This window comes from Pholcus phalangioides, unplaced genomic scaffold (assembly GCF_987345545.1).
Source record: "Pholcus phalangioides strain wild (caught in Gottingen) unplaced genomic scaffold, Ppha-v1.0 ptg000041l_1, whole genome shotgun sequence".
NCBI lineage: Eukaryota > Metazoa > Arthropoda > Arachnida > Araneae > Pholcidae > Pholcus > Pholcus phalangioides.
The window spans coordinates 5,066,237-5,094,006 of NW_028301627.1; the positions used below are offsets into that span (position 1 = coordinate 5,066,237).

The window sequence follows — 27,770 nt, forward strand, 5'->3', positions numbered from 1 at the left end:
TGAATTGCTTAAGCCACGTGACAGACCCTCACTCCCGAAGCAACTTCACAAAGTCACCGAGTCCTTTTCAAGGCTGTTCTTTCCCAAATTACCTCAGTTTTTCATGAATTTGCAAATCTCTGTGAATATTCCGCTTTGAAACATGGATTATTTTTGTTGCAATACGGATTTTATCATGACGCTCTCGGAAAATTATCGTCACGAATTCAGTGATGAGCAATTCCTCGGAAGATGGCGCTTGAGCCGTTGAATGAAAAATTTTGGAAGGAATAAAGCTCTGAAAATTAAATCAGATTTATTCTAACAATAATTTTGTAGAAAGTTCAATAAAGTAAAAAAGAATGCTCAAGATTAGAATAAGAAGACAATAATGTCACTTCAAGAAAAATGATTTCGAAAAACCGCAAAACAACAACTACGACTTTCGTCCCTTTGTTTATCTCGGGAGTGGATTTTTGATCAAACCCGACGATGTTTACCCAATGGGCAGTGCTGATGAGATCGTGCTTTCGCTGATTTTGACATTCGATAAACGATAATTAAATTGTCATAATTGGTCATCGAGGGATCCCATTTTGGCGTGGATTCTCTGGTTCCTAGGACAGATTCACATGCCCACCACATGGCGACTTCATAGGAAGTTTCAATACAATGTAAATATTCATCTTGCATATGGCCCATGATATACATGCTACTAAATTCGCAATTCTGCTAATTTCCACGAATTTGAATGACTAATTAGTTAATCAATAATGGTTTCAATTAGCATCAGGATGGCAAGTTTATAAATATCAGAAAATTTACAAATTTTCACGTATTTCAATGACTAATTAATTAACTAAATGACATTTTAATTAGCATCAGGATCGTTGTGATTGATAAACGACAATCTCTGAAATTTATGAAAATTAGAAAAATCGCAATTTTACTAATTTTAACGAATTTGAATGACTAATTGGCTAACTAATTAGGATCGTAATTAGCATCAGGAACGATGGGATTATTTAATGACAATCTTTCGAGTCTCAGATTTCAATGATTTTTTTTTTATTTGTTGCATTTACCATCCCTATTAACCGTGTGAAATATTATTTGCATATCTCTAAAACTTTTGGGGAAAAAAAATGTTGAAATTTATCAAAAACTGATGCAGATGACTTTTCCGAGGCTCAATTTTTAAGCGGCATTGTTTGAGAAAATGAATCATAACTTTTTCAATTTTCAATATATTCAAGTGAACTTTTCACTAAAGTGTTCACAAAAACATACAGAATATGAATAAAAATAATTCATACACTTACATTTGAAATTTACATGCAAAAAAATTATGTAAACTTTGTTTTTGTGGAATTTTTCGTTAGAAAAAAAATACAATTTTTCAAACGTATTTTTAGACCAGAGGCACAGCAGTTACCAAAACAACTTTTATTTTAAATTTCGCCTAAATATATGAAGTAAAATACTGGAGAAAAAAAATAATGGTTTCTTGACCATTAATATGTTTATTCTGGCTCGCAACACAAAATTCATCGAAATAAGACTGGATCGTTCCGATTTCAAATCATTCAAGTAGATACTGAAATGCAACCCATCATCCCGGATTCCGATTATTATTTTTTATTTATTGCTTCTACCATGCTTGTTGACCATGAAAAGTTTCATGTACATATCTCAAAAACTTTTTGGGAAAAAAAATGTTTTCTAACCTCACGAATGAGACGTCTCTTAGGCTAACCCCATTCAAGCAATATTATTTGTGAAAATATATCATAACTTTGCAGATTTTCAATATATTCAAATGAAATTTCCACTAAAATGATCACAAAAAATGTAGATTATGACTAGGGAAGAAAATTTAAACCTTAGAGGGAAAAAGTCATTTAAATTTAATTTTTTTATTCTTAACACAATTTTTTAAACACTTTTTTTTGGATGCACAGCATGAATTTAAAATTTTTTTTAAATTTAATCCTCACTCACCTGGTCACTCATATTCTCATACAATCAGTCAATAATATAGTCAATCACTCAGTCACTTACTTGGTCACTCATACAGTCAATTACTCGGTCTTCAGCTTTCAATCAGCACTGTCACTCATATGGTCAATCACTCAGACACTCACTCAGTTACTTGGTCACTCATATGGTCGATAATTCAGTCACTCATACAGTCAATTACTCAGTCACCAACTTGGTCACTCATATGGTCATTCCATCGGCCACTCACTCATTTACTCTCTTGGTCACTCATGCGATCAATCAGGTCGTCACTCACTCAATCAGTCAATCATATGGTCAATCATTCAGTTACTCACTTGGTCACTCATATGGTCAATCATATCACTGGGTCACTCATATGGTCAATCATATCACTGGGTCACTCATATGGTCAATCATATCACTGGGTCACTCATATGGTCAGTCACTTGGTTGTTCACACATGAATATTCACTCACTCATGTTCACATACTCGTACAGTCACTCAGAGGAGCGAAGAGTCAGGGATAAAATTCCACGAATACCTGCGATGCCGTTCAACATCATTTAAGTGGTCTACAACACATTTGCTGACCACTTTATACAACCCGCTGCACAGTTCCAGATCTCTTTAGTGACCTGTAGCACAGATCGAGATCATTCAAGCAACCCACACACGTCACATTTAAAAATCACTTGAGTGGTCCGTGGATTCAGATCATTCAAGTGACTCACCGGACATTTGAAGATCAGTTCTAGATCACTCAAGCAGCGCAGCACATTTTCAGATCACTTAAGTGATTGCGGCATAGTTCCGGACCCCTAAAATATTCGTCGGCCCTTTCCCAGGTGAGTAAAGTGAGTCGTCGCGTATTTACAGATCACCGCGGCACATCACCAGATCACTCAAGTGACCCCGAGGCTGATCACTTAATTGATCTACAGCATTTTTTATAAGATCACTTGATTAAGTGGTCCGCGCGAAGTTTTCAAATTGATGAAGTGACCCAAAAGGCTGGCATTGAGTCGAGCTTCAGCGTAAGGACTTCATGACGTCATCATCGAACGAATGAGAGACGCAGAACGTGCAACGTCATCAATTGTGGGTGGGGCGAAGAACCAAGGAACGAATCATTGTAGAGATTAATGACGTCATTCGTCAGTTGGGCCGTAAAACTGGATTTTTAATTTTCGCTTTCAAGGTTCGAGTGACGTCATCAGATTCATCGCGTGACATCTTCTAATGATAAAGCAACGTAAAACCGCTGTTTATTGATGATTTCTTTACCGGAGTAATTATGCGCTAAATATTATTAATTTTTTTGAGCAGACGCCTCAAATGTCCGCCATCACCAGGACATTTATTTCAAATTTTTGGAAAGAATATTTGATTTTTGACAGATGTTTTTCCGAGCTCATTCATGCAATGTTAAGTCAATAGAAAAATGCTTTTCTACGAGAAAGGGATTATCAGAAATGTCGCATTTGTTGGAATCATGCTCTAATTGGTTGTGGAACGTTATTCAGAAATTGAATGATTCACACGAATGATTTGTTTCCTGAATATGTGTGAAATATGCACGCACACACACAATTAGCTTTATTCAAACCAATGATCGCAATCAATGTCCTCTTTATTGTATCGGTACTGAGGCTAACTGGAAAAAAATCAGTTTTTCCCTCATTAATTTAGTTCTCAACCCGTGGCCCTCTGGCCACACTTTTGTCGTGTGAATAATAACCAAATCACTCAAGTGGCGTACGAATGATTATTAAATCCCTTTATCGACCCGTTGCACATTTCCAGATAGCTTAAGCGAACGGAAAAGTACATATCTAAATCATTTGAACGCCCCGCGGAACGTCTCCACTTCATTTAATTTGCACGCTGTTCTATGTGGAGTGCAGATGACTTAGGTGAATGACATGTATTTTCCAGATCACTCAAGAAGGCAGCGCCACGCTTCGAAATATTTTGAGTGACTTGCAGCATATTTATAGTTCAGGTGAGTGGCCCCTGCACTTTTATTATCTAGATCTGGCACTTCCAGATTATTTTGATTGCTTTCTACACATTTCCAGGTGTCTTAAGTGGCCCGCGGCACTTTTTCAGATTAATGAAGTGGCCCGTATTCTCCTAACCGTTGTAAACCCTCGACAAAGCATATGATAGAGGCTTAAGCATCAGCATGAGGCTTTCATAGCGTCATCATCGAAGAATCGGGGCAAATGAGAAATAGACCCCTGCTACAATACCGGCTAAATTTTTTTTGTTTAGCTTATTACGTTCCCACTTAGAACGTTTCCCCGCTTGTGGTCTCGGTTCCAACTAATTCTCATAAGAATTTCCCGTTTAAAACGTTTATCCAACACTATAAGGGAGACTTCAGTGACATCACGAGCTTCGCGCGGAGGCCTTCTGCTATAGAAGGTGTTGCTCCGGCCCGACAGATGGGAAACGCAGTATCTAGACCACAGAAGCCTGTGAAAGAAACCGTAGCCTCCACAAGCGTGGAGCTGGCAGGGCTCAAGCCCGGGAGTTCTGTCTTAACGCATACGCCCACTCGAGCATGGCCCGGGAACCTCAAGAGAAGAGTGGCCTCAGAAAAACGAGAGGTAGTTGTATTTTTCGGGGATTTCCCATGTAGGGAATAAGAAAAATCACTTGGCTCTCGGGCCCATGATGCTCTTAAAACGGCCCTGCCAGGAACCCAGAAGAGTTCTTAAATTTTTTGTTTAATAGACGGTGAAAAATCTGGTCTGGGACCCATACCTAATTTTTAAAATCATTGTACCATATTTCGTAGGCACCTATGCGCAATTTGAGGCAGCGTCGTCTTGAGGCATGGGCCAACCCGGGCACGTCACGGAGGCGTTGAATAACGAGAGCGGGGGGGGGGGGGGAATAAAAATTGAGATATGGTTAAGATTTGCGAGATTAAGCATGTGAATTGGTAAGTTGGCATTTGCAGTCTGGATAGAAGGCTGAGCAGAATCAATTTCTCCGGGGGGGGGGGGAGCATGATGCTTTTAAGACGGCCTAGACTTCAGGCCATATCTGGGCCGTTTTTCCAGGAGAGAGAATGTGTAGCCCTGACTTTCGCAAAATTTTAAAAAACTATATTTTTTTACAAAAAAGGGAAAAATTGGGGGGGGGGGGAGTTAGTGATTACAATAGGAAAAGAGTTATAAGCCACTTTTGCAGGTTAGAATATCGTCAAACTGTAGCTCGCTTGTTGCTTCATAGATGGCAGCACAAGTTCAAATACTTTGGCTACTTTTTGGCTACTTTTGAAGAGGATTTTGGCTGGAAATTTTTTAAGGACCTGGCAACTCTGTCGTGTGGGTTCACTTCATTTGTTGCAACTGCCACGGTTTAAGTGAGAAGTAGGAAGTAATCCACTATTGGACGTATCCTTACTTATCAAATGACATACGTAAGTCTCCCTCTCTCAACTCGAAATGATCAGAAGTCTATCTTAAATACTATCTAAATTATTCTATCCACTCTTCATCAGTCATTAATACTCTGCCGTAACTCCGTATTTTATGGTAGTAATTCGTAGAAACTACGAAAATTCCGTAGCAGTTTCCAAGAATGGCCCAGTGGCTCATAAACCACAGTTTCTGATTTCAAAATTACAGGAATGTGGGGGAAGACTTGTGAAACAAAAAAGATGATGAAGAGTTGGCATGTTGAAGTGGGAGAGAAGTTTGAGGGTTTAGAAAATACAGAATACGTACAAAAATATATACGTAATGGAACATGACTTGGGGTGCTTGTCCTCTGTAGTGGAAAATATTCCGGGATCCATAAGAGCTCGTCTCCATGGGTTACGTCGCAGCTGGTTGCTGTGGGTGCCCATTCTCTATAGTAGTTATTAGAAACAAAATTTTATCACGCATGTGAACCAGAGGGGATAGAATAGTCAGAATTCAAATAATTGATTGATATTGATATCGATGACATTTGTAGGATGAAAGTGCTACACGATGGTGTACACAACATGCGAAATGCCCAACGAGGTGGCTGAGAATAAGATGCCCACAACAAATATGGATGGAAATAAATAGTGTTTGTACTCAGCCTATTGTGTCGATGAGGAAATGTTGCAAATATTCACCATGGCGTGGCATTGCGCCTTCGGTTCGCGTCACCAGTGTACATGTTGTTACTTTCTTTGCAATTACGTTTGTTATATCTCTCCTCCATACACCTCATCGACCGTGATTGGTACATTTGTGTGTCTTAATCAATTCAATTCAATGAACAGGTAATGAAGATTTCCGAATGACAATGGCGCTTTGTTTCGGATGATGCTTTGTTCAGAGTGGAGAAATCGTTGGGACACCTGTCGAAAATGACGACAATAATCGTCACAGACACGATTGCCATTAGTGTGTATATTGCGTTACTGAACATTGATTCTTCAGTAATTCACCAACCGTGTTCGCTCCTCCATCAATTATAGTCTCTTTAGAAAGGCCTTACTTTCTAAGAAAGACTTACTTCCCTTAAGAAGCAACATTTTCGTGTATTCCACGACAGAAATGGCATCAGGACACTTCAAGTTCGGAGTTTTATCGCAAGCAAAAAGTGTAAATTTTTATTTATTATTATTTATCGTCATTGTTTCCTTATATATTTGTTTCTTATCTTTATCTATTTATTTTTGTTCACTAACTTGCTCCTTAACTACTTCTGTGGTCACTTGCTCATCAAATATTTCTGTGCTCATTTGCTCGAGTTTATGCTTACTTGCTCATTTACTACTTCTGTGCTAGTGAGCTTATTATTTCCTCGATCACAACATCTATTCTCCCTTGCTCAATGGCCACTCCTACGCTCACTTGCTCACGGATTTGCCATTGAATCAAGCCTACGCTCACTAACATGCTGATTCACTGTTGCTAACTTGCTGACAGATTTGCTCATTCAAATGAGACATCAAGTGAGCAAAGCAAAGTGCAGGTGATCACAGGAGTGAATGAATGAGAAAATTAGTGACGAAGTGATCATAGGGAAAATGAAGTGAGAATTAGAGTGAGTATACATGAGCAAATCAATGAGGAATCGACCAGAGGAAAGATAAAATGAGCATGAAAGTGAGCAAAGAGCAAGAGAGAGTGAAGAAGTAAGGATTAAGCACGTTAGTGAACAAGTGAGCATAGAGGAATAAATGAACGAATAAATCAGTGAGCAGGAAAGCACAGAAGTAGAAAATAGTGAATCAGCAAGTTATATGATTCAGTGAATGTGAAATCAGTGAGCAAAAGAATGAATGTATGACAAATCGTTGAGCAAGTGAGCACTGAAGTGAGTAAATGAGCAAATCAGTGACCATAGGAGTGGCGATTGATAGAATCAGTGAGCAAGTGGGCACAGAAGTAGTTGATGAGTAAGTTACTGTGCAATTGAGAATAGGAATGAGTGTGTAGCAAATCAGTGAGCAAGAGAGATAACAACTAGTAAATGAACAAGCAGTAAGTAAACATAGGAAAGAGTGAATGATAAATCAATGAGCACGTGATCACTGAAGTGAGTAAATGAGCAAATCAGTGCGCCAATGAGCATAGGAGTGGCAATTGATCAAATAAGTGAACAAGTGAGCATAGAAGTACTGAATGCGTAAGTTGGAGAGCAAGTGTGCATAGGAATGAGTGAATGAGCGAATCAGTGAGCGAGGGAGAATAAGATTGGTGATTGATTGATTGGGAGTGAGCGGGTGATCAAGTGAACATAGTAGAGGTTGAATCTGTAAATCAGTGAAGTAATGACCGTAGGAGTGGCGTTAGCCCAAATACGTTAGCAAGTGAGTACAGAAGCAGTGAATGAGCAAATTAGTGGGCAAGTCAGCATATAAATGAGTGAATGAGCGAATCAGTGAGAAAGCGAGCATAGGAGTGAGTAAATTAGAGAATCAGTGAACAAGTGAGCATAGGAATGAGTGAATGAGCAAGGGTGTATAAGACTTGCGACTGAACAAATAAGGAAGCAAGTTAGTGAGTAGGTGAACATAATAATAATAATCAGTGAAGTAGTGAGCGTAGGAGGGGCAATTGAGATAATAAGATAATAAGTTAGCGAGTGGGCATAAGAGTGGCGATTGACAAAATAAGTGAGAAATCGAGAATGGGTGTGGTGAATGTTCATGTTTGTGTTTTGTATCAAAGATTGTACTTGTAGTGTTATTGGCAAATGAAAAAGTTAGTAAGAAAGTGAGCATACAGTGAATGAGAAACTGAGTGAGGTAGTGAGCATAGGTCTGGCAATTGAGCAAATACGTTAGCAAGATAGCAGAGACGTAGTGAATGGTAAGTTCATGTTCAAGTGAGCATAGGGGTGGCGATTGAGCAAATAAATAAGCACGTGAGCATAAGAGTGGCGATTGAACGAATAAGAGAGCAAGTGAGCACAGAAGTAGGGAATGAGTGAGCATAGGAATGTGTGTATGGCAAATCAGGGAGCAAAAAAGAACAGGAGCGAGTGAATGAGCAAGTTAACGTAGGAATGATAGAATAAACTAATGAGTGAGCAAGTGAGCACAGGAATGAACAAATGAACTTGACATTGAGGAAATGATTGCAGGAGTAGAGAATGAGAAAGTTAGCATAGGAATGAGTGAATGAGCAAATTGGTGAGCAAGTGGGTACAAAAGTAGTGAATAAGCACGTTAGTATGCAAGTGAGCTTAGACATGAGTTAATGAGCTAATCAATGAACAAGTGAGCATTGTAGTGACGATTGAGCAAGTAAGTACGCATTAGAGTGAGCGATTGAGCAAATCAGTTTGCAAATTAATGCTCACTGACTCGCTCAGGATCCCACTCACTAACTACAGTCGTTGAATTGCATATTGGCAAATTGCGTGGCGGTGAGAGACTGGGACCTGAACTGATGTATGTGCCCGTACTGTTACGGGTCGAATGCATCGGCGTCTGAACAAACACAGTATACCGATTGCACTGAGGCGTGTGAATTTTCCTTGAGGGAAGAAAATATCACTCATCTGTAATATAGTGGCTCTTGCACTCGCACGGTAGGCAAAGGAACGGTGGTTTGATTCCCTGTAGAGGTAAATATGAAGTAATTTCCCCGAAAATTAATCTGCAGTAGGTATCCAGTTAATAATTCCTTGTACTAGCAATTGAAAATGACGACGTTTCTCTGAGTAGAGTATGTTTGCTCTAGGTTTATTCTCGCCAAGTGTTATGTTAATGGTAAATCCGTTAATTTTCTTAGATTCAAGAAGCTCCGCACGTACCTTCGCTGGGCTTATCATCTAGGGAATCACGCATTTCGAAATACGAACACGTTCAGGAACTACGTAAGAGCATGTTTTTTTATGTTAACACTTTTAAAAGAGTGATGTTAATCAAATTCTTTGTGTTAAGTGAAATTCGAGTTTTGGTTTTCGTTCACTCACATATGACCGTGTCTTTTTGAAGCAGTGCATGAATTCATTTCGTTACTATTGCAGGGCCTTTTTGCCCTTGTCCCCGTGATCATATCGTCGGTGGAAAACACGCTGCTGAAGGCATGTTCCCTTTTGCTGTGAGTTTGTTCCATTTTAAGATTTTTTTTAACAATAATTCAACAATCAAAATATCTGTCAGTTATTATTCATTCAATTGATATTTTGGGCCATGTATGACATGAAAAATCAAAAAGGTGACGCATTTGATCGTCGATATCAGTGCAAGCTATAAATTGTCGAGCTATAACTTTCATATAATTTGACGAGCATTATTTTGAATTTTGTAACGTCGATAACATTTATCACAGTGAATAACTATGCAAATTTCATTCTCACAAGGTCTACTTGATAATGCGTTCAGTCGAAGGGACAACACCGAAAAATCGCACTAACGGTGGCAAATGTAGTGGGTCATTAGTTACGGACAGACACGTGTTGACGGCTGCTCACTGTGTATTTTCGTAAGTATATAAATTAAATACAAGCGTGATTCAATGTCAGACATGCGAGCTGAGAGTTCTGAACCTCCACAATTGATCAAATCAAATATATCAGCATTTCTGAAATTATGGATCATCTCGAGGTTCGTGAGGACGGCACAGTTGATTCGCAGACAGTACTTGCGCATTCAATTACAATTAAATGTGTGAATACTCCGATTCTGTTGTCACAGACATTACAATAGCTATTAACAATGATCTTCAATCTATGACCCGCGGGTTAAATGTGGTTCTCGGAGCTTTTTGAAGTGGCCCGCCGATCATTTTGAGAAAATAGCTACTTTACAGAGAAAATTAAATAGCGCTTTCCAATGAAATCTGTATTGCTGCATATAGAACTATGAAATACACTGCTCAAAACAATTAGGGGAGCAAGCAAAAAAGTGAAGAAAACCGTGCGAGACAGCCACGTATTGGCATACAATGGATAGTACACGCGTATCAATGCGCGATACAGAAAAAAGACGTAAAAAAATTTGGAATTAAGCTTTAATTCTTTGAAAATATGGAAAAAACATGAAAAGATGATTTAGGGCAACAATTTGGTTACATGTAAACGATAAAAAAAAGTACTGTTTAGACATGATGCATGAGTTTTAATAGGGCGTGTGGTCTCCTCGAACAGCTAAGACTGCTGCACACCTGTTTCCCATGGATGCGATGACGTTATCGATCAGACTTTGGGGAATACTGTTCCACTCCTCAAGAAGTGCAATCTGCAAGTCTCGGACAGTAACAGGCGGCCTTGGTCGCGCAGCAATGCGTCGTCCATGTAATGAGCATGTCCAATCGAGCATGTTTGGGACATGCTCGATTGGATTCAGGTCAGGAGAGCACGCTGGCCATTCCATACGCTGTATTGTTTCAGCTTCAAGCATGTTCTCCACCAGACGAGCTCTATGCGGTCGGGCATTATCATCCTGGAAAACAAAGGAATCTCCAATGGCTCCAGCGTAAGAGATGACATGAGGTCGCAGTATCTCGTCTGCATACCTTCGGGCCGTCAAAGTGCCTTTCCGAATGATATGCAGGTCCGTACATCCGCCTATGCTGATTCCACCCCATACCATCCAACCAGCTCGTCTGTATTGTGACCTTTCACGAACGAATGCGGGGTTATTTCGAGTGCCCCTGTCCCTCCATACCAGAACACGTCGGGTGTCACACTCCAGACTGAATCGGGATTCGTCTGTAAACAGCACTTGGCTCCAATCATGTTGCTCCCAATCTCGATGTTCAGCAGCCCATCTTCTTCGGGCCGCACGGTGGCGGGGGGTCAACGGAATGCAGACCATTGGCCTACGTGCATAGAGCCTTCCCTCATTGAGCCGATTACGTACTGCTTGGCTGGACACCCTTCGTCCTGTTGCCAAGAGCAACCGTCTTTGCAGCTGCGTAGCATTCTCTGTTCTGTTTCGACGGGCTGTTAACCGTATATACCGGTCATCAGTTGCTGTAGTGGTGCGTGGCCGACCTTGCCCTGGTCGACGTCTAACATTTCCTGTTTCTTGGAATGGATTCCACAGCCTTGCAACAACACTTCTGGCGACTCCAACAGCGTCCGCGACACTACGTTGTGTTTGCCCGGATTCCAGTCTGCCTATAGCACGCCATGCCATGGATTCCGGTAAATCACGTTGTTGAGACATCCTCAAGTCACCTTGTCTCAAAAAAAAAAAATACTGCGCAATCGAATTTCACAGTTACGGCAGTAAAACAGACGTTTCTGCAACATCCCGATTGCTGCCCTTACCTCCTTTTTCTGGTTTTTGACGTCATGAACTTTGATTTGCATATGAAGTTTTCTTCTTCCGTTCCTGCTAGGCTTTAAATTATGGATGATTCATTTTATGTTACTTATCGGTATACATCTTTGCCGTCATTCGTCTTCGCCGTCGTTGGGAACGGACGTGCTATTATCGCGCTCCGCTCACCGATCAATAGAAGAAGTTTTTACAAGATATACAGAAGACTGGATGTTGTGAAGATATTTATAATTTGAGATGTTAATATTTTAAGGAAGGAAAAAACTCATCTCTGCCTCTACCGGGAGTCGAACCCGGGTCCCTCGATTGCCGGACGAGTGCTCTGACCACTAAGCTACAGAGGAGATAGAGATTTTCCTTCGTCCGGCAATCGAGGGACCCGGGTTCGACTCCCGGTAGAGGCAGAGATGAGTTTTTTCCTTCCTTAAAATATTAACATCTCAAATTATAAATATCTTCACAACATCCAGTCTCCTGTATATCTTGTATTAACAAGTGGAGAGCGGCATTCATGTCATAGAAGAAGTTTTATCCGAAACCGTTGCCGGGGGATTACCGAAGGATTATCCGTCACGCCAGTGCGCCATTTTGTGTCTTTCTTTGTGTTTTTCTTCGTTCTCGTGAGTTTTACTTAGCGTGTTGTTTATTTTTGGGTCATATTCTGCGGTGATTTTCTTTTTTTTTAGCGCACGTTGGATTGTGAGATAAGTGGGTTTTTTTTATTATATTGCTCTCATTTTTTTTTAATTTTCGTCGTGTAATTTCGATCGACTTAAATTTATTTTTCTCGTTCGCATTTCATTTTCGTTGTTTTTTCGCCAGGTTCGCTCGCTTCTTTGATATAAGTCCGTAGGTGTTTGGACGTTAGTGTTAGCAAACAGTGTATACTTTTTCCCGGGTACTCTCAATAACTTTGTTTTCCTTCCATTTGGGCCTATTGTTGTAGTGTTAGTGTTTTGAGATAGTTAGCTAATTCTAATAAGTATAAATTGTACTTCGTAGCTTAATACTTTTTTTAGAGGGTGTTGTATTCTTTATATACATATTTATTTTATTCTTCGTGATTTAGTGCTAAGCATTCTACTTTACGTAATTTTTTCGTATAATCTCTTACGTATATTTTGCATAGTAATGTATTTTACATTATTTTTATTTCCAGTTAACGTTTCTCATTTTCCTATTTTTAAGTATTATTATTATTATCTAGCTTTAGCAATAGTGTTAGTATGCCTCGACCTCGACTAGTGTTTTGTAGAGCTTGCGACGGGAAGTTTCCCTGGTCTAGGGATATAGTAGCTGATAGTTTCAATTTTAAAGGGTGCTTTGATAGTAAAACGCTGGAACTCGAGGTTGAAGCTTTACGGGAAAAAGTTAGGGTGCTAGAGGGCCCGGTTATAACGGAGCCTCTGGTCGTCGAGCCACATGTTGATGAAGAAGCAATCTCCACGAACAACGACATTTTAGAGGGCGAATGGGTGGTCGTGGATGAGGAAGAGGGGGATAGTGATAGGGGTTTAATCATCGGCGATTCTATGGTTAGGGAACTTGGGAACCAAGTGTGTAGGGAATTTCGGGGTTTCGAGCGCTGTTGTCTTCCTGGGGGGGAAGATTGGCAACGTTCGAGACGTTTTTCATCGCCGAAAGTTGCAATTGCGGGTGATTCTGTGGGTGGGAACAAATCAGGTAGGACTGAATATTAGTGAGTCTCTGTCAGAGTATCGGGATTTACTATTATCCGCTAGGGAGGGGGTGGGGTTCAGATGTGGCAGTGATTCCAGTGCTGCCAAGGGGTAGTAGAGGGTATAGGATAGGAGGGTATAGGTATAGGAGGGTATAGGTAGGATCCAACAATTCAATATAGGCCTGAAGGACATTTGCTCCTCACTTGGGGTCACGTTTTTTGAGCTTCCCGCATTTACCGATAGGTGGCTTCGTTCGGATGGGATCCATCTAAATAAGAGAGGGGTCTGGGAGGTTTACGATAGTCTTAGGTCAGGTTTTTTACTCCCAGACCACGTAGTCGGGAATGCGGGACTTATGAAAGAGACTTTCTTAAGTTGGTGCTCGAAAATTTTTTGTATCAGCATGTATCAGAAGCCACTAGGGGTACTGCTATTTTGGATTTAGTTCTTACTAGTTCTGAGGATCTAGTTGAACATGTTTCGGTGGGAGAAGAGTTTTCTTCCAGTGATCATCGTATCGTCAGATTTCACTGTAACTTTTCCTCGGGTAAGGTTGATGACAAAAGACTGGTTCCTTGTTTTCGGAGAACTAACTTTGATGTTTTGAGAAGAAGGTTAGCGGAAGTTTTCAAAGACCGGTTGGAATCAGTAGGGGTGGTAAGTCAATGGGAAGAATTTAGTACGAAGCTGTCCTCTGTTTTGCACGACGTCATACCCTTTGTTCGGAAAAAGCGTGTTTGTACATCGCACCCTCTATGGTTCACGGATAGCGTGCGGAACCTTTATCTTGAAAAGAAAAGAGCATTCAGAGAGTATAAAAGTGGACGAGGTGACCTATCATTGTTTACTGATAAAAGAAGACTGTTGAAGAAAGCGATAAGGGATAGTAAAAAGCAAGTTGAATCTAGGTTGGCAGATAACAATGGCTCTGACCCAAAATCATTTTTTCGATACGTCAATAATGGATGTAAGGGGACAGTTGGCCCCCTCTCGATAGGAGGCTCTAAGGTAGAGAGCAATGTAGGCACGTGTAGAGCTTTCAATGACTTTTTCGCGTCGGTTTTTAATGGAGATAATGATATTCGATATACAGGTGTTGCATGGGGTAATAAAACCCTCAACGATATTCAAGTAGAAGACGTGGAGGTCCTAAATCTTCTAAGAAATGTATGTGCAAGCAAAGCACCAGGACCAGATGATATCTATCCCAGGGTTCTCAGGGAAGGTGCTAATGAATTGTTGGGGCCAGTCGCACAGATATACAGGAGTAGTGTTGCTGAGGGTATCGTCCCGAGAGATTGGAAACTTGCTAACGTTGTTCCGATATTTAAGAAGGGCAGTAGAGAAGTTTTGTCTAATTATCGTCCAGTGAGTTTGACGAGCTCCCTCTCGAAAATTTTGGAAATTATCATCAAAAGGCAGTTCGTGAAGTGGATAGACGAGAATAATCTATTGTCGGATAATCAGCGTGGGTTCAGGAAGGGGAAGTCATGTGTAACTAACCTCCTTTGCTTCTATGATTACGTGACTAAGGCTTTGGGTAAGAGCGAAAATGTCGACGTTGTTTACCTTGATTTCCAGAAGGCATTCGATCGGGTCCAACATGGCAAACTCTTAAAGCGTTACACGAGATTGGAATAGGGGGCAACTTGCTGAATTGGATAGAATCGTGGTTAAGAGATAGGTCGCAACGAGTTATGGTGAACGGGGAATTCTCTGGTTGGACAGACGTCACAAGTGGAGTTCCTCAGGGAAGTGTCCTTGGCCCCATACTTTTTTCACTTTTTATCGACAAACTCGATCAGGGTATCGATGGTATAACTAGTAAATTTGCAGATGATGTGAAGCTAATGGGGGTAATCGGGAATGAAAGCGATAGGGAGTTGCTCCAGACCAACTTAAACAAGATTGCAGCATGGGCAAATGAATGGAGCATGGTTCAGCGGTTGTCAAAAAAGCGAATAGAATGCTTGGTCTCATTTTCAAAAAGGTCTCTTCGCGTTCTCCTAAAGTCATTCTTCCGCTTTTTCGAGGCTTAGTTCGTCCTGGACTGGAGTATGCTGTAAGGTTTTGGAGACCATACCTACAGAGGGACATAGACTTGGTTGAAGGAGTGCAGAGAAGAGCTACGCGTGTCCTTATTGGCACACAGGGCTTGAGTTATGAAGAGAGACTTCATTTTTTGAATATGTTTACATTGGATGAACGCAGGTGTCGAGGAGATATGATCGAAGTGTTCAAACTTTTCAATGGGATGGATAGGATGGACCATGAACTTTTAGTACACCGCCAATCAACTGCTTTTACAAGGGGACACCAGTATCGATTGGTGAGGGACAATGCAAGGTTATGGTGTCGCAGGGAATTTTTCTCTAATAGGGTTGTCAATAAATGGAATAGCTTACCCCCGGAGGTAGTAAATTGTAACACAATTGACACGTTTAAAAAGAAATACGATAAACATGTTGGGGTTAATCGAGAAGCTCTATCCATACTTAGAATAAGACAACCATAAGTATTCTTTATGGGCATTGTATAGTATTTTAGCATGTGTATATATTGTTTATAATTTGTGTTAATTGCATTTTTAATGGGGTTGCTGTATTTTTGAATCATATGACATCCATATTTTTATGGGCATCTTTTTATCAGCCACCTCGTTGGGCATTTTGCCTGTTGTGGCGTTGTATTTGTATTTGCGTAATTTTGTTAAAACCATGTGCTTCCCCTAATTGTTTTGAGCAGTGTACTTTCCTGATTCAATACTAATGGTGTGACCATCAAATGGGTCGTCGTAATGAATTCAGGAGACACGGGGCCACACTTAAGCCCATGATTCATACAAATTTGAAGAGGCAAAATTCAGTATCCTGAATCCTGGCATTATTACCTGATTAACTGAAATGCTGAAAAACACCTTGATGGATGATTTAATTTTACAATAATTAAATAAAATAATTTCATAATTGATTAAAAATTTAAAGAAGTTACAGAATTGCTGTGTAAGATAAAATTGCAGAACTACTGAAATGAATGATTGCATAATTCGTGAAAAAAAATTTATTTCATACTTGATGAAAATTTAAAATTGATTGAAAAACAGTTTCAGAATCATCCGCACAAATTTCAGAATTAGGAAAAGAAATGATTAATAAAACTTGTAGGAATGGTGATAGAAGCTGTTCCACAATAAATAAAAGTTCAAATTTAGTGAAAGAAATAATTTGAGTAAATGAAAGTGTTCAATAACTTTGAGAAATCGGTTTAATAAACGGTAAAGCTCCGGTATGAGTTGGTGGCCCGCGGGCAGCGTTGAAAGTTTTAATTTGGCCAACACTGTCTGACAGGATGAATAGTCCTGGCTTATCGGTTTCCAATAAAAAAATTCACTTTCATATACGAAGGTTCACCGTATCCCATCGAGAAAAATACTGCAAATTACGATCCCAAATATCAATTGCAGAGGGAAAATATTTTAAGGAATAAGAAAGTTCATAATGTGAATAAGTGGCCATGTTTCTTCGAAAGAACCACTGATAATAGATAGGGGATCTTTAATGAAAAGCATTGCCAACTGTAACCAAATTGGTGATTACATCATAACTTGGCAAAGTCACCAATCATTGCTAAAATTCAAAAAAAAATCTAAAAAAATTCAAAAGAATAATGGGGAAATGAAGGGCTACATTAAATTGTGGTAAATCTAAATGTAGTTCGGGGGAAAATATTGAACAGTACCAATATCTGCGATGAGTATGTACTTTTAAATTATAACCATAATTATCATAAAAAAATTTATAAATTAAGAAAATTATCTACATTCACTGTTTTAGTAAAGACTACAAATTCCAACATGGTTCGTTGATAAACTGGGCAATAATATAAAGAAAGCCAAAACAGTCCAATATAAGTGAAAATTCCAAAATGACACTTATAGTCACTATACTCATGTTGTAAATCATTGATCCGTCGAATTTTTTAGACTTATTCCTGTTGCTTTGGAACAGAAAGTTTGAGAAACGCTGGAAGAGAGAAATAGTCAAACAGCGGCGGATCGTGATTTATGACCGGAAAGTGTGATCCGTCCAAAAAAGCGCGTGTGCGCCTACAAAAGAATAGATTGATGTGTGATCGGAGGAAGAAAAAGAAAGTGTTTACGCGGCCATGAACACATGAGTAACGATGATGTGAAAAACTGTCTCATCTTAATCTCATTTTCAACTCTAATAATTGACTACAATCGTCGATAATAGTAATTTATAATTATGTATAATTCTGTGAGTTAACAAATAAAAGAAAACATGTTTATCAACCACCATCTGTTATTTTTAAATCGCTTGAGTTACGTAACCAAAGGTGACCTCCACGTTTTTACAAGCCTTAACGATGAAACACACTACACTGACGTGATGTGATTCCGTGTCATTTCAGGGACGTTGTAAATTCTGTTTCGTGGAAATTCTGTGACGTGGGACGACGTCTTATTAGAATAGCATGTGTAGCCACCTTTACCTTTACTCTATTGAATCGTATATGATAGGTATGCACCACTCTCCGAATTTTGAACACGAGATACCTCCCTTCTTTATGGTACATTATTAAAATTTTCACGAAATAATGGTTCGCCTGTTTCCGTAAGAATGTGTATTTTGTTAGATTTTCGAGATGGAATCGTGAATTCGGTTATCGTAATGGGAATTTCCTGCCCGTATCGGTGAAAAATCATTTTACATCTACTATGCGTATATAATACTGAGCTCAGATATTTTGCAGCTCACAGAAGAGAAAAGGGTTCATGGGTGACGTCTTAAAAAAGTTTAAAAAAAATTACAACTGATCCAAGATATGTACAAAAATATTTGAAGGAATTGTAATGGGTCACTTGAAAAAAGAAATCTGAATATTTATATTTTGGAGGCCCAGAATGAATTTCGAAATCCCGCAACTCCCAAGAGAGCAACGTCAATCAAACAATATGCGATCAAATGAAACACGAAAAAGAGGGGGGAAAAGAGGAATAATTAGAGTTTCTAGAACGAGAATCTGGAGGAAAGAAAAGAAAGCGGAAGCTTTTTAAATAGATATCGCCAAAAAAATCGTGAGGAGAGCCTCTGTTGTAATTTTTTATAATTTTTTGCGGCTTTAATAATTATTACATTCCTGAAATTATAATGCACTTGTTTTTCCATAATTTTTTTAGGCCTACATCATGGATCCTTTCCTCTCTTTCAGTGCAAAAAATATGTTTTTGCTGCACATTCATTTTCCTATTAAACATAATATAAAAATTAGCCTCAAAATAGAAGCAGCGGCATTTTCTTCTTTCGAGCACCGAAGCATTTTTAAAGCGCACCGGACAGTTAACCATAGCACACCGTTGGTGCATATGGTCATTTTGTGAGCGTGATGATGTAAGCGCGCAGCTTACGATGAACATTGCATGTCTTTATGTGTGGAGTTCCGCAGCGTCTGATTTCTGCGGTTTCAGATTCGATCATCGAGACGAACATTTTGACCCAGGTAACATGTTGGCAGTCTGAATGTCGTTATCGCTCCGAACAATAGTTCAATGAAAATGTACAAAAATTCAAAAAGAATCAAAGAATTTAAATTGAAAGGTGTGTATGATGAAAATGTTCAATACACAATTAATCTTCCAAATTACTTCCCATTCAAAGACATTGCAATACAACCTGAATTGAAATCATACAGTATATTTGAGAGGCTCGTCCTGATGGTCTTACTGAGACTGCAAACGTTAGACACTGTATACCTATCGGTGTGTTAAATTCTTGTATGAAATGCTGCACCTGTATCTCAGAATATATGATCTAATTGTACAATTTCATTCAAATACAATGTCAGTGAAGAAGGAGAACATTGTATCAATTTGACCATCGGCGAGGTAAACGTATTGCATGAAGTCAAGAGGCTAACAAGTTGTCCAGCTAAATACGTCATTCATCCGGATTATAATGGGACAGCAATTAATAACGACATTGCACTCATCGAGCTTGACACACCCGTCGACTTTGAATACTATTGGTCCCGTGGAATCAATGTCACAACAGCCAAGTTACCATCAAAAAACTTTGCGCTGCAGCCCGGAACATGGCTAACTGAAATTGGTTGGGGTCGCCGATTCACAGGCGGTAAAACTTTTTTTTTAATGACCGTAATTTTAGATGCTTTCATTATGTATTCAAATATATATTAATAAGATTCATAGTTTAATGAGATAAATACATTCATCGAAATTCATATGAATAAATTTCGGCTGAAATTCATCAAAATACTTTTGTTTGCGATTGAATGCTTTTTTGATTGATTGATTTAAAAACACACTTTCTGTTTTGTATAGCATTCTCTTTGAGTTTAATCTTTTTTTCCCGGGACATCTGACATTCATTTTTTCACCATTTTTTTTCCAGATCCAAAACAACCGGACTTTTTGCGATATGTTCATCTTCCAGTGATTTCGCCCGAATGGTGCGATGAATTTCCATGGGAAAAAAAAAACAGAACGACCACATTTTGTGCCGGAATCCCGAACTATGGTGCTTGCCATGTGAGTAGGCTACAGCACCAAAATATAAATCTGCATACCGCTAATATCATAGATGGCGCAAAACGTCCGGGCAATACGAACAGAAACCTTTTTATGCAACTACCAACTTGCCAAAAGAAAGTAGATGGGAATAGATTATAAAAGAAAATTAGGGTAGGCTGTGTGTCATAAAGTAGTATCACCTTATGAGAAGGGTGGGTAGCAATGGAAACACATCAACAAAAAGCAGATTATTATCATGTTTGAAAATTTATGGTGCAAAGAAATACGATTTTTTTGAAGTGAAACTTCTTTAGCGACATGAGAGTGAGCGATAGGATGGGCGGATGGGATGAACACTTCGATATTAACTCCCCGACCCCTGCGGTCATCTGATGTAAACATATTCAGAAAATGAAGTCCTCTTCATAACTTAAGGCGCGTGTGCCAACGAGGATTCGCGTAGCTCTTCTCTGCAACCCTTCAACCAAGCCCATGTCCCTCCCTGGGGCGTCGGAAGTATTTTCAATCCGTGGGTGCTCACAGAGGTGTAAGCAAGGATGGGGGGGGGTCCACATATTAAAAAACACAAATATTGATTTTTTTTTATTTCTATTATATTTCTGTAGAAATACTGTATAACAGCGGTTCTCAACCAGTGCTCCGCGGAGCCCTTGGGCACCGTGTGCACTTCCAAGAGGTCCCAGGGCAATGTTGCGTTGAAATTTGATGGATAAATTTTTACACTTCTTTATATTCATTTTTTTTATTTTCTGCCATTTTGTACACCTGCATTTTTGGAGACATTCGAGCCAGGCACAGATTGCCGCGCAGCTATTCTTTGCTCTAATAGCTTCAACATAATACAATATCCTCATCTCGTTCTCGTTCTTTTCTCCCTCGCAAACATTCCCTGATACGCTTTGTCTAGATTTTTGCAACGCTCCTGGAAATTCTTCTCTCGGCGGACGAGACACGACCCTAGCTTTTTGTGACGTAGAAGTCACCTTTGGCTTCTTTTTCTCTCTCGAAGGGCGAGCGTCCCCCTTTTGTCGAGGAGTTGGTTTTTTGGTGGTTTGAAAGAAAGAGGTTCGAAAAAATGTATCGCCCTGAGAAATGAGCCCCCGTTAGGAGTGCAGGCTTGTAGCTAAGCCCTGAAGATTCGTTGGTGTGCTCTCGTAAAGGGTTTTGTTTTTAGTTATAAACAAAATTAGTAGTCAAATGTTGTATCAGAGAACCCTCCCCCCTCCATGCCATCTCATTTGTTACCTTACACTTGCCATATTATATACACAAGATACAAAATATGTGAAATATAAAAAATCCATCGGAGCGAGCCATTTCGCTTAACACCTTATTGGTGAGGAAATGGGTTTGATAACTTGCGAACTAGAGGCCAGCATCAGTTTTATTGGGTCGAGTTCACTCGCTCCGGTGTATTTAATGAAAATATACAAAATAGAAGTATTGTGTGGGGGAACATAACAATTAGGGATCACCCGTGCTATCTCGCTTAGCACCTTATTCGGTGAGCAACATGAATACGACAATGTGAGTACGCACGTGTGTTGTGGACATGAAATGCATGAAGGACTTGAATAGAGCAAAGAGAAATAGACATATACACACATTTATATACATATATATAACTACCAGGTCGAGTCGTCTCGCCCTAACCCTATTTTGGTGAGCAATGTGGGCTTGGTTACTGCTACGGGGAACCCTCCTCTCAGCTTTTATGTCGAATACGACGCGCTCGATCTTCAATCCTGCAGTTGGATAGAGAGGTTTCGGTGGACGGAATTTTTATAAGACCTGATGACTATGAAGTGAACGATAAGAGTTGGCTTCATCATCGTAGTGTGGACTTGTTTCGAGATCAAATTCCGCTGCCTGGTGAGCAACGATTCCCATCAGATAGAGTTATCAGCATATTCACGGACGGATCAAAAAGAGAGACAGCTACCGCCTGTGCATCTGCAGTTGTGAATGCAGATGGATCAGTTGAAGAGGCTTGGAGTCGACGGCTGCGACAAAGAAACAGCATCTTTCAGGCGGAGGTTCTGGCCATACTAACTGCCGTGGAATGGGCGGTTAAGCAAGGTCAGCAGATGAGGATATATACTGACAGCGCGTCTAGAATTAATGCGATTCGTGATCAGCGCACTCCACATGAAAATACTCGGCGAATACGCAAGCATTTATACAACCATCCGTCTATCAGTATCAAATGGGTCAAAGGCCGTGCAGGAATGGCGGGGAATGAAACTGCGGACAGATTGGCCAAAGATACTCTTAATCTCCCAACGGAAGAACAACTCTTGGTGCCACGCAGTCACATCAAACAGGTGCTAAAACGTGACCTATTACAAAAGTGGCAACTGCTATGGGACAAGAATGCCCATAAAGACGCCTACAAGGTACAGAAACGCGTCCGTTGGAATAGTACCATTTGGTCAAGAGAGAAAGTGATTATGATAACTGAGCACGGTGCATTGCCGACATATCTAGAACGTTTCAAGAAATCGGACAACGCCAAGTGTGCTTGAGAGATTGTATCTTTTTGGCATTACCTGACTGAGTTATGTTTGTGGCGTCCGATTTACAAATAATACCGCATATCAACAGGGATGGGACGAAGTAACTTGAGTTACCTGAAATCCTGTCCATATACCAAAAAATTTCATTTTTGGTTATTCGTTGACCCTGAGAACGGTCAACTGTGTTTGAAACGGAGAGTTTTGTAGAGCCCTATGAGCCTTGCTCGGGTGCGGTGGATTATATTGTTCCTCGATAACAACTTACACCTCATACATACTACGAAGACTGGCAGTGCGGGTCTGAGCGGCGGGAGCAATGATGAGTTCAAAGCGGCAAGAGCCCCACTGATTGATCTTAAGAGGAAATATGATCTCCGACCACGTCGGCATCAACAGAAGTGGTCGGTGAATGGGAGGGTCTAAGCGCTTTTCCTATAGAGACGGATTGGATCATCGACAAGGACGCATCAAGTGTGATTTACTCGATTTAATCCTGTTAATAATTTTGATTGCCCATTGGCTTAGATTGTTTATATAATTATTTATCCGTTATACGATTCCAGATTGACGATTGCTGAAGTTTTAAGATGATTGTGCCAATTTTCTATTTATTTTATATTTTTTCGCCTTTGTCTGAGGTGACTACGTTTAATTAATAAATAAATTAATAATTAATTAATTAATAAACTTTCCGGATAAACCCATCCTTCGGGAACGCTTCGATATCTCTCCGAGATGGGAATCGGGGTGTTCCCGGTCTTCAAAGGTCAAAGGACCCTTTGTGATACCCTTCTTATACTGTAGTGCAAGGCCCCCAACCAAAAAAAAAAAATCAAAAAATTTTGAACTTCTCTAGCTGCCGCTGAATTCATAGAGTTGGAGTTGACTCCGGAGTGACCTAAGTATACATAGACTCCACGAGAAATGCACTTTTAGTCCATTTTTGTAGATTGAAGGATGTGTGGAGTTGGTCAATTTTTTGCTTATGAGAAGAAGTCAGAAGGTTACCAAAAGTTTACTGTCTTGGCGGAAGATGGTGCAACGAGGCGAAGTGGCGCTGGCACACGTACACCACAACTGGAAGTACCCATGTAGTCCATTTTTTTTACGGATGAAGTGAAGTCTCACATTTACGTTAGTTAAGATGTATTCGGCTGAGGATTATTGCATCGCTTAAGGATGTACGGCGTAGGTAGAAGAATCATCAAATTCATCGCATCGTTGAACTGCCACGAACACCTCGGGAATCTCCCGGAGGACGTAAATTTCCTCTCTAAGGCCGGTATTACACTGTAAAAGTTTGATAAAATTCCTTTTATAAAACTTGCAAAATCTAACCAATAAGGTTATTGGTTACATTCTAGAAAATGCAACCGGTGAACTTGTCGGCTGCATTTTTCAAGTTTTATAAAAGGACTTTTACAAAACTTTTATAGTGTAATACCGGCCTAAGGCCCAGATCCCACCAAAGTATTCTCCGCGCGTCGATTTGCCGCGAGATAAGGAATGTCGTGGCGAACACCCATCGTTGGTCTGGAGCAACTCCCTATCGCTTTCATTCCCGATTACTCCCCCCCCCCTAGTTTCACATCATCTGCGAATTTGCTAGTAATCCCATCGATACCCTGATCGAGTTTGTCGATAAAAAGTGAAAAAAGTAAAAAAGGCCAAGGACACTTCCCTGAGGAACTCCACTTGTGACGTCTGTCCAACCAGAGAATTCCCCGTTCACCATAACTCGTTGCGACCTATCTCTTAACCACGATTCTATCCAATTGCCCCCAATTCCAATCTTGTGTAAACGCTTCAAGAGTTTGCCATGTTGGACCCGATCGAATGCCTTCTGGAAATCAAGGTAAACAACGTCTACATTTTTGCTCTTACCCAAAGCCTTAGTCACGTAATCATAGAAACAAAGGAGGTTAGTTACACATGACTTCCTCTTCCTGAACCCACGCTGATTATCCGACAATAGATTATTCTCGTCTATCCACTTCACAAACTGCCTTTTGATGATAATTTCCAAAATTTTCGAGAGGGAACTCGTCAAACTCACTGGACGATAATTAGACACCACTTCTCTACTACCCTTCTTAAATATCGGAACAACGTTATCCAGTTTCCAATCTCTCGGGCCGATACCCTCAGCAACACTACTCCTGTATATCTGTGCGACTGGCCCCAACAATTCATTAGCACCTTCCCTGAGAACCCTGGGATAGATATCATCTGGTCCTGGTGCTTTGCTTGCACATACATTTCTTAGAAGATTTAGGACCTCCACGTCTTCTACTTGAATATCGTTGAGGGTTTTATTACCCCATGCAACACCCGTATATCGAATATCATTATCTCCATTGAAAACCGACGCGAAAAAGTCATTGAAAGCACTATACATGCCTACATTGCTCTCTACCTTAGATCCTCCTATCGAGAGGGGGCCAACTGTCCCCTTACATCCATTATTGACGTATCGAAAAAATGATTTTGGGTCAGAGCCAATGTTATTTGCCAACCTAGATTCAAGTTCCTTTTTACTATCCCTTATCGCTTTCTTCAACAGTCTTCTTTTATCAGTAAACAATGATAGGTCACCTCGTCCACTTTTACACTCTCTGAATGCTCTTTTCTTTTCAAGATAAAGGTTCCGCACGCCATCCGTGAACCATAGAGGGTGTGATGTACAAACACGCTTTTTTCGAACAAAGGGTATGACGTCGTGCAAAACAGAGGACAGCTTCGTACTAAATTCTTCCCATTGACTTACCACCCCTACTGATTCCAAACGGTCTTTGAAAACTTCCGCTAACCTTCTTCTCAAAACATCAAAGTTAGTTCTCCGAAAACAAGGAACCAGTCTTTTGTTATGAATCTTACCCGAGGAAAAGTTACAGTGAAATCTGACGATACGATGATCACTGGAAGAAAACTCTTCCCCCACCGAAACATGTTCAACTAGATCCTCAGAACTAGTAAGAACTAAATCCAAAATCCCTAGTGGCTTCTGATACATGCTGATACAAAAAATGTTCGAGCACCAACTTAAGAAAGTCACTTTCATACTGATTTCCAGATGAAAGGTTCTCCCAATCAATACCTGGGTAATTGAAATCCCCTAGTATGAGATTCCTCTTTCGCTTACAAATGTAGGAAATTTCATCATGCAATTTGGCGATGTAGTTTTGATCCCTATTCGGTGGATTGTAACAAACCCCAACATTAAGTTTATGACGTCTTTTGTTCTCAAGTTCAACCCATATGGTTTCAATATCACTTCTCTGCACGTTACACTCTCTAGCCTTCAAACAGGATTTCACGTATGTCAACACTCCATCCCCTTTCCTATCCGATCTATTTCTTAAAAAAGTATCGTATCCTGAGATGTGTAAGTCAGACGTGGGTAATTCCCCGTCAGTACTGTTGTAATTATCATTAACTGACCCGCATTCCCGACTACGTGGTCTGGGAGTAAAAAACCTGACCTAAGACTATCGTAAACCTCCCATTCCCCGTCTTATTCAGATGGATCCCATCCGAACGAAGCCACCCATCGGTAAATGCGGGAAGCTCCAAGAACGTGACCCCAAGTGAGGAGCAAATGTCCTTCAGGCCTATATTGAATTGGTGGATCCTATTCCTATACCCCCTACTACCCCTTGGCAGCACTGGAATCACTGCCACATCTGAACCCCCCTCCCTAGCGGATAATAGTAAATCCCGATACTCTGACAGAGACTCACTAATATTCACTCCTACCTGATTTGTTCCCACCCACAGAATCACCCGCAAGGCAAACTTTCGGCGATGAAAAACGTCGCGAACGTTGCCAATCTTCCCCCCAGGAAGACAACAGCGCTCGAAACCCCGAATATCCCTACACACTCGGTTCCCAATTTCCCTAACCATAGAATCGCCTATCCGCTAAAGCTATTTTCGTTGTTTCTAGACAATTATATTAGTTATACATCACGTTATTTTTGGGAAAAACCGAAATTTCTGCATTTTGTTTTGGACAATAATTGTTGAAATGTTCTTTATTGGCTTTTATTTCACTACATTTTTGTAGAACTTGCTACGAAAAATCGAAGGACACCTCACATTAAGTGACAACACACAGATCACAAGCTAAACAAGTTTTCAATGAGCGTAGCAAGACAGTTTTAGTACTTGTTTGCCTACTTATATGTCAACTGATTATGTTCCACCGAAACCAAGCTCCATCGCTGAAAACCTCGATGATTCGTTTCCCAACGGGATATGGAACATTGTCTTCGGACGATTTGTCTAGAAGATATTTAGATTTCAAGTACTATGTCGTGACGCTCAAAAATCAATCATGAATGCAGGAATAATTGGCTATAGAAATGCCCATCCCTTTTACGTAGTCATTTCCCAGTTGTCTGTGCCTCAACTATCGAAAAAAATTCGAAATTTTCATGCAGTCTGTGCCAATTTTTGAATAAAAGGTTCCACTTGAAATAAATGGGCTTCATTGAGACCTTTTCGGAGCAAAAGCCTTGATGTGAAGAGTATTGAAAATAAGTTATCAAAAAACCAATAACAGAGAATTCCAATGGATTGACTATATGGCAAATGTGACAAAGGGTACGCAGAATGCCATTCGATCAATTTATAATGTATTTTCCCACTGCACTCCATGATTGTGCTTCGATCGCTTGTGAAGGCTGAATGAAATTCTCAGCTTGCCTTTCCTCCCCAATCTTATTTTTACCTGCAAATATATCGCTACAAGACATGCGAGTTGTTGCATTGATGATGTTGCATGTCATACTTTTTTTGTTTGTAGCGCATCCTGATTACATAATTATTGTAAATGAGAATGCTTATACAGTTGTTTTGAACAGTTCCCGAAATATGATTCGATTCTCACTTTATCTATTGTCTTTAATTAATTTTTTTATAATTTTCTTTAATTTTTTCAGGGCGATTCAGGAGGTCCCATTCTTTTATTTCATCCCGTGACCAACGAACAAATTCAAGTAGGTGTCACTTCATACATTATGTACTATGGAAAGACGCGTTGTGGAGCATTAGGTACAGTGTTTATGAATGTGGCAGCATATTCAGATTGGATCTACTCCCGAACCGAGAGTGCCTCCTGCGCACCTTGTTTTATCGATTTAAATTGAATCTAAATTCATTATTTTGTAGGAGTTACCGACAGTCGGAGACCATCTGCTAACTGCATAATTGTACACAAAACACGACTGATCCGTAAGCAAAAGAATTACCAAATAAACTACGTTGTTAAATATTGGTC

General features: G+C 40.0%; 1 protein-coding gene across 2 annotated transcripts; it reads left to right on the top strand.

Annotated features, from left to right (window-relative positions):
* Nucleotides 1–446: 446 nt before the first annotated feature.
* Nucleotides 447–27,770, top strand: LOC149065128 (trypsin-3-like). Of its 2 annotated transcripts, none has more exons than XM_089254469.1 (7): nt 447–653; nt 9,220–9,304; nt 9,458–9,531; nt 9,794–9,915; nt 19,268–19,554; nt 19,834–19,970; nt 27,433–27,770. In XM_089254469.1, the coding sequence occupies exons 1-7, from the start codon at nt 612–614 to the stop codon at nt 27,637–27,639; spliced, it is 954 nt and encodes a 317-aa protein (XP_089110595.1). In that variant the 5' UTR covers nt 447–611; the 3' UTR covers nt 27,640–27,770. The 2 variants fall into 2 exon arrangements, with proteins under 2 accessions (XP_089110595.1, XP_089110594.1); XM_089254468.1 differs by lacking the exon at nt 447–653 and adding an exon at nt 6,090–6,576 and having other exon boundaries at nt 27,433–27,766.

What these genes read in the sequence shown, in the direction of transcription:
- LOC149065128 (XM_089254468.1), top strand. Translation starts at nt 6,529, where the DNA reads ATGGCATCAGGACACTTCAAGTTCGGAGTTTTATCGCAAGCAAAAAGT. An exon ending in GCTGCTCACTGTGTATTTTC is followed by an intron (nt 9,916 to 19,267) that starts GTAAGTATATAA and finishes ATACAATGTCAG; the next exon opens with TGAAGAAGGAGAACATTGTA. An exon ending in CGAACTATGGTGCTTGCCAT is followed by an intron (nt 19,971 to 27,432) that starts GTGAGTAGGCTA and finishes TAATTTTTTCAG; the next exon opens with GGCGATTCAGGAGGTCCCAT.